Below are 16,680 nucleotides of genomic sequence, written 5' to 3' on the forward strand. Positions count from 1 at the left end.
GGTGCCCGGAGGCAGATGAGTGGATAGATGTAATACTTGAGATCTATGTGATGGAGAGGCTGACCTCTTCTCTGAGACTGCAGATTTGGTCAAAATAGTTTGACTATATAACACCATTAAGATCTGATTTTGTTTAATGGTCAAAGTGGAAAAATAATGTGCTGTAATAACATCCCCATGTTCAACCATGAGTAATTAGAGTAGAACATTCATTGGGAAATGCAGAATTATTGAGACCTTTAATATTTATGACACACTCAACTCCTGAACGTCTTACATTTTTGTTTTATGCATTTCAACTTCTATTGTGCTCTTTTTCTTTATACTCAATGTGAAAATGTCATGTGTGTCTGAACCTTGTTTTTCAAATAAAAACAGAATTTAAAAACAAAAAAAAGAGAGACATATCTAGAGGGAGGAGGAGGAATGCGTGGGGTTTGTTTTGTGTCGATACTGTCGTTGTTTTCCCTCTTCGATCTCTTTGGAGACGCATGAGTTTCAGTTCATCTTCGGAGGGGCAGATTGGCTGGGGAAAGGATCAAATATCAAGGTGAAGAGGGTGGGTTGGCACAGTGGGCTGGCGCGGTGGGCTGGCACGGGCTGGCTGCCGCTGCCAGCCTTTTGCTTCCTGTCCACATGTTTGGCAGGCAGATTTGCTCTTGGCACTGAGAGCAGGTTTCGCTACTCTGCCTAACCTGAACGCAGCCCCCAAGCCTCCTGAGCTGGCATACTTTTGAAAGCTGAACAAATAGAATAAGAATGAATAACCAACAGTGCGCACGTGCGGACGTGTGTACACTCTTACGCATAAACGAAGGGAGCATACGGGTACACACACACCAGGATTTTACTATAAACCATGAAATAGTCCACAGCTTTTCAGCACCTTCTGAGACTTTTCTTCTCATCGCTGCATGACAGTACATGAAAGACATGTCACTGAGTGACATCCACGAGTCATATCCATGTTAAAGTTCCGGATGAGTGAGTGTGAAGACAGCTCAGTCTTGACATTACTCTATTGGGATCTATCTTTCATAAGACACAGATGGTTGTTTCTGTGAGCATTCTCTGCTAACATGGTTGAATATTTCAGACTGTGTATGCCAATGGAACACCACTTTAAACAAAGAGTAACCCACTGAAAGCTGGAGAGAACTAAAGACAGAAGGCCCAAATGAGGGGATATTGAGGCTATGTATGTGCTCAATATTGACAACAGTGACATGATTAAAGAGATTATCTGGTACTTTTGTATACTTTATAGCCAGTAATGTAGTTCTGAAAGTAGCACTTATGGTGCCCAGAAATTGCATACTGTGTCACATATACATTTTTACATATTTGATTTTAGTCATTTAGCAGATGTTCTTAGCCAGAGCGACTTAATAAGTGTATCGACGACGTCTTCCCCACAGTGACCGTTCGTACATATCCCAACCAGAAGCCATGGATTATAGGCAACAACTGCACAGAGCTAAAAGCTAGAGCTACGGTCATTACTCCGGAAGCTTATAAGAAATCCTGCTACGACCACCGACGAGCCATCAAACAGTCAAGACATCAATACAGGACTAAGATCGAATCCTACTACAGGGCTGGCAAACTATCACAGATTACAAAGGGAAACCCAGCCGCGAGAGCCTACCAGACGAGCTAAATTCCTTCTATAATAGCTTCAGGGCAAGCAACACTGAACCATGCATGAGAGCACCAGCTGTTCCAGATGAATGTGTGATATCGCTCTCTGTGGCCGATGTGAGTAACACCTTTAAACAGTTTGACATTCACAAGGTCACGGGGCCAGATGGATTACCAGGACGCGTACTCAGATCAGGCGCTGACCAGGTAATCAGTCTAAATGACTATCTCCCCGTATCCATGAAATGCTTTGAAAGGCTGGTCTTGACTCACATCAACACCATCATACTAGACACCCTGGACCCACTCCAATTCAAATACCGCCCCAACAGATCCACAGATGACGCAATCTCCATTGCACTCCACGCTGCCCTCTCACACCTGGACAAGAGGAACACATACATGAGAACGCTGTTCATTGACTATAGCTCCAGGGCTATATCTCAGCGTTCAACACCATAGTGCCCTCCAAGCTCATCATTAAGCTCAGAACCCTGGGACTGAACACCTCCCTCTGTAACTGGATCTGCCCCCAGGTGGTTAGGGTAAGCAACAACACATCTGCCATGCTGACCCTCAACAAGGGGGCCCCTCAGGGGTGTGGTTATTCCCCTCCTGTACTCCCGGTTCACCATTGAGTACATGGCCGTGTACGACTCCAACACCATCATTAAGTTTGCTGACGACACGACGGGGGTTGGCCTCATCACTGACGACGATGAGACAGCTTATAGGGAGGAGGACAGTGACCTGGCAGTGTGGTGCCAGGACAACAACCTCTCCCTCAACTACAGCAAGACAAAGGAGCTGATCTTGGGCCGAGCACGTCCCCATCCACATTGATGGGCTGTAGTGGAGCGGGTCGAGAGCTTCAAGTTCCTCTGTGTCCACATCACTAAGGAATTATCATGGTCCACAAACACCAACACAGTCATAAAGGCTTTCTACAGCTGCACCATTGAGAGTATCTTTGCAACTGCTTGGCATCCAACTGCAAGGTGCTAAAGAGGGTAATGCGTACATCCCAGTATGTCAGTGGGGTCATGCTCCCTTCCAGGACTTCTGTACCAGGCAGTGTCAGAGGAAGACCCTAAAAATTGTCAAAGGCTCCAGCCACTCAAGTCATAGACTGTTCCCTCTGCTACCGCAAGACACGTGGTACCGATGCACCAAGTCCGGAACCAACAAGACCCTGAACAGATTCTACCCTCAAGCTATAAGACTGCTAAATAGTTAGTCTAGGTAGCTATTGGTTAACTATTTAACTATCTGCATTGACCCTTTTTGACTCATCACATACGCTGCTGCTGGTGTTTATTATCTATCCTGTTGAGTAGTCACTTTATCTACCTCAATTACCTTGTACCCCTGCACATCGACTCGGTACTGGTACCTTGTGTATATAGCCAAATTATCATTACTCATTGTGTATTTATTCCTAGTGTTATTCTTTTCATCTGAGTTCTCTTTTTTCTCTGCATTGTTGGGAAGGGCCCGTAAGTAAGCATCTCACTGTTAGTCTACACCTGCTGTTTATGAAGCATGTGACAAATAACATTTGATTTAATTTTGATTACATGTTAGGCTTCAAAAAATATATATATATATACTTTATTTTTATTTTTTAAATGTAACCTTTATTTAGCTAGGCAAGTCAGTTATTAAGAACAAATTCTTATTTAAAATTACGGCCTACCGGGGAACAGTGGGTTAACTGCCTTGTTCAGGGGCAGAAAGACACATTTTTACCTTGTCAGCTCGGGGATTTGATCCAGCAACCGTTCTGCTTTGTAAAGCCTATTCAGGTAATCAAGCATAATTGTGTAACTATGTATCCATTGATGTGTCCATGTGTGTAATTTGTCTAGTTGATCATATTGGGTTCATTAGTATTTAGAAACGTAACTTAGATGTAATGGGAAACGTCCTGTGTATAGGCATGTTCATTTAATATACTTTTGAGTGGATAAAAGAAAGAAAAAAAATTGGCCTTGAGCTGGGCTCTAGCGCCCGAAGCGACAAGGAGCCAGAAGCAAATCACTCCTTTGTGAGGTGTGTGTCGGGTACTGGACAGCTATGGACAATTGTCAGTGGATGTGCGGGAGTCATGTGCTGGGTGGTCAAAATAGATTAGAGCTTTCTGTAATGTTCAGATTTGGTGCATTTGCTTATGATACCCTTGGTAAATAAACGTTTGAAAGTCACACAGAGCAGTTTGGCCTCAAGTTCTATTGAGAGGAACATGATTCAAAATAGAGTCCAGAAAGTATCATCCCAACAAGGAGCGATTGGGGTTAAGTGCCTTGCTCAAGGGTACAGATATTTTTCACCTAGTCCTCTCAGGAATTTGAACCAGCAACGTTTCAGTTACTGGCCCAGCGCTCTTAACCAGCAGGCTAACTGTATAGCTGTAGATACAGTATCAGGTCATCAGGTCATTGCTCTCACTCTGCTCTGTGTGCATCTTGCCAGCTTTCACTCAAATGGCAAGGGGCTGAAGCTCATTTGCATGAACTCTAATTGCTAGGAGGCTGAACATTTTGGGAAAATGGCACAGCAAAGCTTCCAGAAAACAAGTCGCTTTCAATCTAGGGATTTCGTGGCTAATTGACAGTAATTCTGGTCATACATTATTAATGTATGAAGTACACATTAAAACATCCAGCCCAAAGCAGGAGGTTTAAAAAAGACTTATCAGTCATGAACGTTTCTGAAACATGTTTTTCAGAGCCATCCCGATATGGCCTCTAAAACCTTCCCAAAAAGTCTACAGAGATTGAGCCACATTGTTCAACTCAAAATGCACTCGCACACAAATTTGCTTTCTTCAGCTACATAAAGGGGAAATCTGCAGTTAAAACAATAAAGTTGTCGACCCGCCTCAGTTTTGGTAAACAGTTGAAGAATGGGGCAGGAGAAATGGAACCACTCTCAAATTCATATCAAGCCATGATATCAACATTTTAGTTTTAACCATGTTTTGAGGCGTTACAGTGTTTGTTTACAATTAGAATGTTTTCAAACAGTGGAGTAAAACAAGCTTATATGTTGAGTTCTGAAGGGGGAACAACAGTTGTATTCTCCAATATTCAATAGATATGTAGCATTAATTCCAAAGTAAAAATGTGGGTGTAGCAATCACATATTGCTGCTATTAGTATTTAAATATAGTATTATATATTTTATGTAAGTGTTGTTGTAGTACTAATAGTGACTCCAATGACCATAGTAGTGGAAAGGTCAATGAGCCATGGAGGACCCATCAGCTACAGTAGTAGCCTACAGAAAAGGGGATACAGAATAGTGCCCCCTACCTTTGAGGTCCAGGTTGCGGGCTCCATTGGAGTGCTGGGTGACGGTGCGGGAGTCGATCTTGAGCGTGTGCACGTTGTTGGCGTCCCGGGAGACCACCACGTTGTGCCACTGGTTGTCGTTGAGCGGCTTGTCCGAGTTACCCTTCATCAGCGACGGGCCGTTGCCGAGGTCAAAGACATAATGGACGTAGCTGTAAGCACAGATTGTAAGAGACTTTTAGGAAATAACTGTAGATGTGCGCGTGTTTATATATGAGACAGAGAGTGAATGAAAGTGACAAAGGGGTAAAGGTGCCTCAAATTATATCAATATCACCTCATCGGTCACAGTCAGTTTGACCAAACCAACATCAGAATGTCACTCACAGAGCATAGTTCTTTGAAAGAGGTATAAACCAGACAAAGACAGGTCTAGCCTAGCAAGTTGAATATTTGGAAAAATAACCAGTTTCTTCAGTCAAAGACGACGCCATAAGGATACAGTACTTTCAGTATAGTTAAGGCTGTTCAATGGATGAAGCCAGAGTCCAAGGCGGCAGGCAGGGTGAGTCGGTCTCACTCCCACCTTTGTTATATTTAAACAGCAGGTTTTTCACTCAGCCCCTGGTGCCTATCTTGGACTTCTTATAAAGGCGAAGGGGGAAGAAAAAGAAAAGACTGCTCTCTCTCGCTCTCTCTTTGGTCGAAGGAGAGGGTGGTGTAGGGCTGAAGTGCGCCGAACCTCCAGCTGTGCAATGGCAAGCTTGCAGAGCAGAAAATTGCCCAACCTCACATAATGTACAGCCGCTCAGAAATTCTATTCTTTGTGTATTTTTAAGTTTTGAAATGTACAGAAAAAATATGTCCCCTTCAGAAAATCTGAATAGAACTTTTCCTGTCCAGTTGCCAGAGGCAGACAAGATGGCATGTTTCGTTCATGCACAAAATTATTTCCTTTCGTATCATCTGTTGGTGACTAGTTTGCCAGAGCAATGTACAGTATATCGGATGTGTTTATTCCTGCTCTGCTTTGTCTTTGTGTGTGCTGAAAGATATGGTTGGAGTCCTTGTGTCATTACAATGTCAGTTGGGGAGGAAGAGGGGCAGGGCGTTACATGCATCATAACAAGCATTTTTCACATTTCAGTGGATGAATAGCCTGGTGACAACAGGTGATATAACACACTGTTCAGACCGGTGCTATTTCAGGTGTCCTATTATTCAAGTCTGCATTCAAAGTTTTAACAACTAAACTCATTTTTTTCAGACCAAATAAATAGATTTTGTTCAACCTTAACGTCTATGAGGCGTATGGATTGTGTGTACAGCTGGTAAGGCATCTGATATTTACAAATTAGAAAGTGAAATATTTTCTCCAACTGCTGTTTCTGCCCGATAATAATAGCCTGTTCTGGGCATTCAATAGAGCCATGAACCAAAATGAATAGTATTGCTCATTGAGAAATAGAGTGAACTGCCTCCAACCAGCATAGATTCATAGAATTATAGAAACACATATCTTAGTGGAACTTATACAGGACTTTTTCATTTTCACTGCATCTATTTGTTTCACAAGATATACATCTACATCATTTGTTGTGTTTTCCATTATCATATGATTAAGATGTGCCCATGTGGTGTAGGCCTAATGGGCACAATAAGCAAAACCACATTACAATTTTCAGGGTAAGCTAACAAGCCAACACTTATATTTATGTCAACACCATTCAAAGCGTCCAGACTCACCCTTTGACCAGCTCCACAACGATGAAGTCGCTGCCATCCCCCGAGTTGAAGAGCAGCAGGCCGTCCGACGTGGTGGTCTTGAACTGAAAGAAGAGGTGCATGGAGGCGTAGGCCTGCAAAGTAGCCAACGCTAGGTAGCTTGCCTTCGTTCGAAACGTCACCGGATCGGCGATGATGTGGCGCATGCCAAAGCGGGCGTTGAGTTCGCAGTAGGAGATGTCACCGTTCTTGCACTGATCCAGGTAGGGCACGCCGTTGACTGTCAGGCCCTGGAGGTGACCAATGAAGTTGGAGGGCACCACGGAGATGAAGCGACGCTCGGTCATGATGCCAGTCTCAATGTTGTGGAACTCCAGCCGCGTGTGGGCACCCGTCATCTGGCCTGGAGGGTGAAGGAGGACATGGGAATATGTTATATTAAAGGCATTGACCTTTCTTAACCATGTGACCTGATCAGGAAAAGCTTTATACCCTGGTTATGAAATAATGGTACAATAGGATGGAATATGTTGGAATAAATATAGAAATCTAAAACACGGTGATGATACAATTACTTAAAAAAAAAGAGGCTAAAAGCGTCTAAATAAACTGCAAACTAAATTCCTACTACACTGAAGAAAAATATAAACCAGCCATTTCAAATATTTCACTGAGTTACAGTTCATATAAGGAAATCAGTCAATTAAAATAAATTAATTATGCCCTAATCTACGGATTTCACACGACTGGGAATACAGATATGCATCTGTTGGTCACAGAAAAATGTAGCCGGTATTTCACACCGGCTACATGGTTTCTTAATAATGAAACCATGAATGCCTTCCAACCCCAGGGCAGCACAATGTAAACAAGCGTAATGGTAGGGTCGGTATCTTTTAGCAAGGTCTGACTGAACATCTGGCCTGAGTTAAGACCTGATGATGGGATGGGGTGTGGCCAATTGCCTCCTACAATCTTCAATGCCCGAGCTAGTAACGCCCAATTATTCAACTGCAGGGATGCAGATACAGCCCTCCTTATAAACAATCTATACAGACAACAATTAAAACATTGGGGACATAAATAAATGCATGTTATGAAGACTGGCATCTTCACAGGATGCTATAGTCTATGTAGGGCTTCAATTGGGAAGGAGTTCCATATGGTAATTGACCACCCTGTGTAATATGTTATATATTAAATTGATCAATTTGTATAAGGCTTGGATTGGGCAGTAACACAGACAATAGGGGTTCCACAATACACAGTTGAAGTCGGAAGTTTACATACACTTAGGTTGGAGTAATTAAAATTCATTTTTCAACCACTCCACACATTTCTTGTTAACAAACTATAGTTTTGGCAAGTGGGTTAGGACATCTACTTTGTGCATAACACAAGTCATTTTTTAACTGTAAATCTCTAGCTACATAAACTTATGAGCCCAGCTTTCACTATACCTATAGTTTCCAGATCTGTCCCCTTGGTGATTATGTTGTTGCTTCCTGGAATTGAGCAGGAATGAGCTTGGCCAGTTTGTTAAAAACAACGTAGTCCTAACTGGTGGTTTGTGTCCACCAGAAACAAGGTCACACAGGGTCATTTATAGCCCCAGGCTTCATCATCTATTGCATTTCTCTCACCTATCGCCCCACACCCCTCTATCCATCCATTCTACCCCCGTGGGGTGGTGGTAGACAGTGGGGAGTGGACACTGACCTTCTGCCATCCAACTATCCCTCCATCTCTCCATCCCTAGCCCAAACAATCATCATGCCCCCTCTCTTAATCCCTCCTCTCACCTATCTAACAGCCCCCCATCCCTCTTTTCCTCGTTTCTATCACTTAAGGGTAAAGAGGTGGAGGCGAACAGTGGAGAGTGGACACTGACCTTCCACCGTGACGTTGTCCACAGATAGCTGGAAGATCTTTCCTCGGCGCACCACTTTCACCATGTGCCACTCGTTGTCGTTGAGCTTCTGGCCAGCGAAGAGCGTTTCAGGTCCTTTACCTGGAGGGGAAGAGATATGGTCACCCACCGAGAAAGGATGTTTATACAGAGTGTATCAGCAACTAAGTCCACAGGGACGGTACTATACAGCTAATGGAGAAAACCTGCATGTTTGTCCCACACACACACACACACACACACACACACACACACACACACACACACACACACACACACACACACACACACACACACACACACACACACACACAAACATGTGTAACAGTACAGTCACACACACACAGAAAGACAAGAAGGCCTACTGTGCCATGTGTGTCACTAAGCGCACAAAGGTTGTATAAAAAAAAATATATATATATATATTAAAAAAAAATAAAAAAAACAGGAGACAGACTCAAAAACAAACAACTAAACCTTCTAATAATATAGTAACAAAAGGATGCCATCAAAGACAAAGCAAGAGGGTAGCTAGGTGTTGCCGTTGCCGTGCTACTTATTGAACAAGCCTTTCACTGTAAAGCAAGGATTCAGCCTACAACCGCCATGGACAGCCGAGATGAGTGGTGGAACAGTTTTATAGCTATCGCCTGTAGGATGTTGTACCAGTGGAGCTGTGTAATTGACGTCTGTATATTAGGACTTTGCCAGACTGGGTGGAGAAAACGGGCGATTAGACTGCATTGGACCTGCCACTCCTCTCCTCGGTTACCCCCCCCCCCCCCCCCCCCCTCCCCTCTTCTTCTCCTTCCACGGTCTCGCTTCTACTGGCACAGGAGACGGACTGTTTGACGCAGCAACATATGGCGGTGGGAGAAATGCTTATTAAAGACATATTTACTGTGGCGTCTTCTCCCTCACCAACTGAGCCTCGGTGCTATTTATAGGTTTCCCCAATGAAGCCGACCGATTATGTAAAGTGTGGCAGGGAACGAGTGAGTGACGGAGTGAATGAGTATGGGTTCTGATGAAGGCAGCAGAACTGAATCCGTCTGTCATTGAGGTGTATTATGGCGAGTCGGCACGAATCGCCTTTCGGATGAGCAAAGTCACGGTGACGGCTAATGCTAATTGCGCTAGTGGGTAACAGCTGCTGCGAAGTGCTCCGTTTACACATTACATTCAAAATGTATCTACTAAAAAAGGGCAATATGTTGAAAACTAACCAACAGAAAGTGGAAAATAATTACTGGCTACGCTATACAATAGCACAGCCTAAGAGGCTAAAACAAAAGGCTGCCCCTGACGATGGCTGACTCGCAGTGTGTCACAGTGGCATTCGCCGAGGCAAAGAACGGTGATTATGAGGGAAAATAATGGGTCCGTAAACAAAGCCATAATGAGGGAGTCTTCCACTTCACTGCCTGGTGGAACCAGCCCTGAAATAGTACAGTGCCCCGAGGAAGCCAGTCACTTCCATTAACCTTTTACACTAGTACACGGGATGAAAATGGCAGATTTGGGCACTGATAAGTGCCTAAAATGGAACGCAGTGGCTGTGAAGTAATGATGGTAGAGATCCAGCTCTGCACTTCACAGCTCCGTATGGGTTTTGATGACAGCTGTTCTGAACTTGAGCCCCGTACACAACAAGACGAGGCCCGCATCCCTCCTGCTACTTTTGTTGTCTGAGTGAGGAAAACGCTGTACATTGCTGGACTCTTATGTACTTTGGAAGATGAGCCGTTGAGGATGACAATAAATACCGCTTTGATGGCATACAAGCAAGCCCAGCACCCGTGGATCTAAATGTGCACTTCTAATGTCCATATCATAAAACTCCTGTCACATACAGTGTCAACGTTTATGATCACTATATTTGATGCAGCTACACGATGACATGGCGTCATACCCTGGGTTGTTCTGAACAGGTTCAGCCTATGTTGGTCTAGTGTGAAGAAAATTGAAGCAGAACATGCTCCTGAATGCCATTCATGACTCCATTCTATGCGCACCAAAATGACGATCTGTTTCTCTGAATTACCCTGTGAAGCCTCACACTAAGATCATTGCGTAAACAACAACAGTAATTGTGTGACGGAGGGAGGTGCAGGGCCGTGTTCCAAACAAAACTACTACAAGTGTGCTCGCTCTGGTTCCTCAACAGCACAGCTAGGAGAGCTCAAAGCTTATAGTTGAAGACTCTTTTTTTTAAGTCATAAAAATGCTTTGAAATGACTTGCGTACTTTGGAGAGCGGTGTGTCCACTTGGAGACACTTGTTCGTCCTCTCACTCAAGCCCTTGTAATTGTATCTTTCTTATGTGGCACCTACGCCACATTTTCCAGGAATATTCTTATTATGTTACTGAATGTATCCAGACAATTTTCATATTTCATTAAATAAATGTGTCTAAAAGTACTGTACATGTAAAATGCACATAAACTCAACAGTGACATGTTTGGATTCAGTCTTGTGTCAAGTGAACTGCCGTGTCCTCACATTTGGTCTAACAATTCCCCCATAACCTCCACACTGTTCCCTTTCAATTGCTATAGCGCTTAAGCATATGTTTTTCATATTACTTCAGTAGGAAGCATTTCAATGTAGCTACATCCATCTAGGCCAATTCCCACCAGTGTAAAGGGTGAAAGAGCTACTGTACATGCTGCTGGGTACCACCGAGCAGCAACTGGAACAAGGGCACATTTGCAAGAACAAAACAAATGGTGGTCGTCCAACACTTGATAGCGCACGCACGCACGCACACACACACACACACACACGCACACACACACGAAAACCGTTTTCATATTTAATGTTGTTCCTTCTTCCCTGGATTTTTGTCTTGAGCCACACGAAATTGGATCTAGAGACGTTTAATCACACAATGTGTGAAGTTAATATGCGGCAAAGTCCCCTACTGCAGAGAGAGGGAACGAGAGAGAGCGAGATGGAGGGAACGAGAGAGAGCGAGAGAAAGAGAGAGAAGAACGAGTTGAAGATAAACTTCTCGAAGGAGAAAGAAGGAGAAAGAGAGAGAGACAAAGGAAAAATGTAGTTTGATATACAACCAGAGAGCCCTTTCGGAGACTCCAGAGCAGGTAGAATGAATGGGAAATGGTTCCCCCGGGAAAGAGTCCGTGTGTTATTTATCTGCCACAAGAGGCCATAAAAGAGCAAAGGGGCTAATTCTAAGGAGAAACAGAGGACACATCAGGCCATAACAGCAGTAACAATGAAGGCCTTAGCGTGTCTGCTACGCTTGGGGAACATCGAACGAGGTTTGTGGGCAGAAAACAGTGCAATGGACCATATTAGCTTGAAGCTAATACACTGTAACAATACTGTAGCTCATAAGCAGCTAATAGATTATCCTACGCTAATTGGGCCATATTAGCTAGAAGCTGCTACAGTAGCTAGCTAACTAATAGCTAATGGGCACTGCAATCCACATGGCATTGCTTTTGCTCAACCACCTGCCTCCTGCCTAACAGGCAGGCTGCTTTAATGCTGATGTTTGGCCATCTTCTAATGGCCAGGTAATGAAGATAGTAAACAGGCTAGCGGAGGAGGGCTTAATGCTAAATGAGGCTGTAAGTCGCTCTAATGCTGCCCTGTCAGCCTCTGTAGAAACAAGGGCCAGGCTAATCATTAATAAGAGCAGCGATATTAAAATGCAATTCATTCTCATTGAGACGCCACTTTCTCCTTTCGCCGCTCTCCCTTTGTCACCGAGATCAATGGGAGAACGTCTCTGATCATATAGACAAAGGATGTCATTCTCTCGCTCCTTCTCTCAGTCCTTCCCTCTTCTATTATCTCACACTAGAGCTCTTTGTTCCCGTGTTGTCTGTCGTCAAGGTAGACCGTGTAAAGTTTGGTGTTTCAGTTGGTGGAGGATCCTCCAGTTTTAGCCGTCTGGTTTATTGTAGACGTCATTGACTGTTTGGAGGAGCCATGAGCAGGACGGGCGAGATGTGTTACGTTCACCAGCTGTTTCTCAATTACCACAGTGCTTCTATGTAAACACCCTTGATTAATGCACGCTAATCGATGAACACGCCCATTCAAATCAGTGGCTTTGAATTGCAATGCAGTGCTTCATTCCCACAAGTGAACTTTGGGTCTAGACTGGCTAGGAGAAGTAAAGCTCTCCATTTTTGCTCGACCACAAGGGCTTGGAGAGATGGGTGTATTGTGATCCACATTGGGCCCGATGTCACAGTTTTTCCCCAACACATTTACCCATTCTTCCGCCACAACACTGTTGACAACAGCGGATCTAAGAGTCTCCACAAAGTCCTTCCAAACCCAAAGTCTCATCTCAGTCTCACTGACTCGTTTGAGAAACTAGGCCGTCGCGTGGCATAGCCACCTCTACCATGTAGCAGCGCGTTAACCGTCGGCAGCGCCACATCACTAAGTGGGAGGAATCCTAATGTGGCTGGGACTCTAATTGGGCCACAGCAAAGCATTGTGGGCCACCACGGCACGCAAACAGCCAGTCTTCGAGAGAAAGAGGGTTTAGGAGTGATCAGAGCTAGCTGGAGAGGGCAGTGAGACGACAGCGCCACGGCAAAAGGGGCAGCGGTGGAGTCGTGCGCGATAGCTTCACTCGACCTACCTGGCTCACAAATGCTTTGTGACTCATTGGGTTAAGAGTGAAACTGTTTCCAGGAGGTCGTTCAAGCATTTGTCAATAAAAGAGCCAGTAAACCAATGGTTGAGGTCAGAGGGGCCTGCAGGCGACGAAAGAGTGTTTTAATGAGTCAAGGGTTTGCATGGTGGTGTCCGTGACGATAGGATGATGATATTTTGCCATTGAAAAAATGATAACCTTGAAATGTGATGGACTCATACATTTTTCAAAGGAACGACATGAATATGTAACGAGTCCTTTTGGTGATCTCAACAAAGTAACCACAGGTCGATCATCTTTCTTCGGGTCCTCACTACCTTAAACCTCTTTGCAGTTAGCAGATGTATAGCCTATAGGAGCCCATAGGGATTTTGCCTGACTCAAGGAAGTTGACGTAGGTGGGGATTCATCAGTACAGTCATGAGTGGCCACGCAGGGAGAGAGAGAAAAAATCACATTGGGCCTGCATGCACTCTAATTAAAATGGGCGTCAGACAAATCCTCCCTCTTTTTATTTTCGCTCTTTATTCCCTTGTTCTGCCCATTCTCGGCTCAGTAGCCCCCCTCTGAGGAGGAAGGGGGGATGCCGATGCTCAGCATCGGAGAGAGAGAGAGAGAGAGAGAGAGAGAGAGACTGGGTTTTCAGCACAGTGTTGAAAATGACTACTAATATCTGCTGACAGGGGGTGGTCCTTGGAGCCAGGGCATGGGGAGGAATCAAACGAGAGAGGAGAGGAGAGAGGGAAGAAGGGAGGAGAAAGACTAGCCAAAGCAACATCTATAGGCCTCTGCTTACCGAGATAAGACAGATGGCGTGGTCAAAATGGAGGGGAGTGTGTGTGTGTGTGGTACTTTAAAAAGGATCTATTTCTGTTTGCGTTCATGACTACCATAACACATAGAAGGTAATGGGTCCAAGGCAGTTCACTGTAATGTCCCATGTGGCTTAGTCGGTAGCCCATGGCTCTTGCAATGCCATAGGTCGTGGGTTCAATTCCCACAGAGGACCAGTATGAAAAAACGAATTGGTACATAAATGTATGCACTCACAACTGTGAAATGACTAAAATGTGTCTGTCTGCAAATTATACTGCACATGCACACTTTTCTTCCCTACGTAGACGTAAATGAGTAAACACCTTGCAAGGTCAGAGCATGACAGAAAACTAAGTGCAGAGTGTGTCCAGACGCCACACTGAGTGTAGTGGAAGTATGAAGACCACACATCAGACTGGGGTTGACAGGAAGCAGCCTGTCAACGGAATGATGGTTGTCCCTTCAATAATGTGTCTGTATACTGTAGGTGTGCACTATACTTCAGTTTGATGCTGGGTGTGTGTGTCTGCATGGGTTGTTGTGGGTGGCGTGCATGTCTGAGTGCCAGTCTGCTGGCTGACAAGGTGACCCAGACTGTGCCCTAACAAAATACCCTCTGTGACATTATGCAGCTTCATACTGGGTACAGAGGCACTGAGTGGGACAGAAAAAAAATGGAGAGCAAGATAGATCGAGAGAAAGAAGGCAATCAAGCTAGTAATTGAGTGGGGAGAGAGGTGGGTAGACGGGGTTGGGGGGGGATCTCAATTGCATACACCTCGCGTCCTCTTTCCGCTCTCCTTGCCTTTTTCTTAAAACCCCATTGGAGAGGGTCAGAGGGGACAGACCTCTGGCTTTCTCACCCGATGGGTTTTGGGAAGGAGGCGAGGAGAGAGGACGTGAGGAGTATGCAATTGAGGATCTCCCAGGGAGTGAGAGAGATAGAGAGAGATAATTGAAGGCCTCTAAAGAGTAAGGTAAAGAGAGAGAGAGAGAGAGAGAAGCGAGGCCCTGCCGAATGTATAATGCAGGAGGTGGTTATCAGGTCTCTGGCACAGGGAGGGAGACCCAGTCAGAGATAGCGATTCAGCAATATGGCTTCCCCTACAGATGGCTCCACGCCCAGGATGTCGCATGAGAAAACACTCCACAGGGAAGCTGTGTGTGTGTGTGTGTGTGGGAGAAGGTGTTTGCGTGTGTGTTTCTGGAAGCGTGTGTCTGATGTTTCTGTGTGTGTGTGCAATGTGTTACACAAGTGTTTCTGCAAGTGTCGTGTGTGTATATGTGTGAAGCGTGAAGCCACTAGTCTTTTCTCGCCATCCCTGTGCCCCCTCTGTCCTCTCCCGTCTGTTATCTGGCATCCTCCCCTTCTGTTGTTTGTGAAGAGAGGAGTACCATCCCTCCATCCCCCTCGACAACTCCCATCACTCTCTCCTTACCCTCGCATGGTCATCCTGAGCAGTGCCAGCTCTTCTATTCCTCCCCGCCTCTAATCTGGTCCTGGCAATCTCTTGATCTCTCTATCACCCCCCCCCCCCCCCCAACCTCATGCAAGCCTCTCCAATAATTTAATGCACTGTTTATGCTCATGATTGCACCCCAGTATTTTGGCTTGGACACTAGAACTTGTGTTGATTTCTGCCTCTCTCGGCCTTTCTATAAATACTAGAGCCACATTCCATCAATTTATTCAGCGTAGCCCCTTGATATAGTCCATCTATGATGTTTGATTAGTGTATACATTGTTTGGACTGCAATAGCTTCGGACACTTGCCACGCCACCTCATGCCACCTAGTCTGATGCCCAGTCTCATGTTCCTATGATTCTATGGCTCTGACAATGTTGTCATAGGTTAAATGGTTGTTTGCTCCACAACAACCTTCACAGTTGATTACTCGTCCCCTGTTCAAACAGCAGGAGGACAGGCTGGCACACTGGAGCCCTGCTGGACCTAACACACCACACTGTTGTCTGTTAAACCAGGCCCATTGCACAAGCCTCAGTGATAACAGCCAACAACGCACAGTTAGCGATGCATTCAAATGTATCTATGAGAAGCTCGTTTCTGGAGTAAGTGCTGTCCTGAATGAGGCAGTCTTCAGTGTATTCTACAGTGAGAGAGGGGTGAGAGAGAAAGACACAGGATGCAAGAGAGACAGACTTTTGACAGCCTTTGTCTTTTTGTACTTACATTAAGAAGCCAAATCAAAGTTTATTTGTCACATTCGCCGAATACAACAGGTGTCGACCTTAAAGTGAAATGCTTACTTAGAAGTCCTAACCAACAGCGGCATTTTTTAAAGTAAACAATAGGTATTAGGTAAACAATAGAAAGGTAAAGAAATCATTTTAAAAAACAGTAAAATGACAGTGAAAATAACAGTAGCGAGGCTATATACAGGTCGTACCGGTACAGAGTACAGAGCTAATAGGTACAAATATGCAAACCAACATTGTTTTCCGAATGTCAATCGGTTCCCTTTATCAAAAGCCAATAAATATATACAAAAAATCTAAACACATTTGAATGTTATGCTGTATATGCTAGTTATACAAATACAGTGCTTTCGCAAAGTATTCAAACCCCTTGACTTTTTCAACATTTTGTTACGTTACAGCCTTATTCTAAAATGGATTAAATGTATGTTTTTCA

The 16,680-nt window shown here is 44.6% G+C and overlaps 1 protein-coding gene across 13 annotated transcripts in view; it reads right to left on the reverse strand.

Moving 5' to 3' along the window:
- The window catches only part of nrxn2b (neurexin 2b), a 1,005,166-nt gene that overhangs the window by 498,616 nt on the left and 489,870 nt on the right, over window positions 1-16,680 (reverse strand). For all 13 annotated transcript variants that reach the window (XM_090183934.1, XM_036987703.2, XM_036987702.2 and 10 more), the window contains 3 exons: window positions 8,551-8,670; window positions 6,681-7,062; window positions 4,956-5,146 (listed from right to left, as the gene is read on the reverse strand). In XM_090183934.1, the coding sequence (XP_090040060.1) occupies window positions 4,956-5,146; window positions 6,681-7,062; window positions 8,551-8,670 (693 nt within the window). The remainder of the gene's footprint in view (window positions 1-4,955; window positions 5,147-6,680; window positions 7,063-8,550; window positions 8,671-16,680) is intronic.

The sequence above is a fragment of the Oncorhynchus mykiss genome, chromosome 9, assembly GCF_057628025.1.
Source record: "Oncorhynchus mykiss isolate SJ-2025 chromosome 9, ASM5762802v1, whole genome shotgun sequence".
Taxonomy (NCBI): domain Eukaryota; kingdom Metazoa; phylum Chordata; class Actinopteri; order Salmoniformes; family Salmonidae; genus Oncorhynchus; species Oncorhynchus mykiss.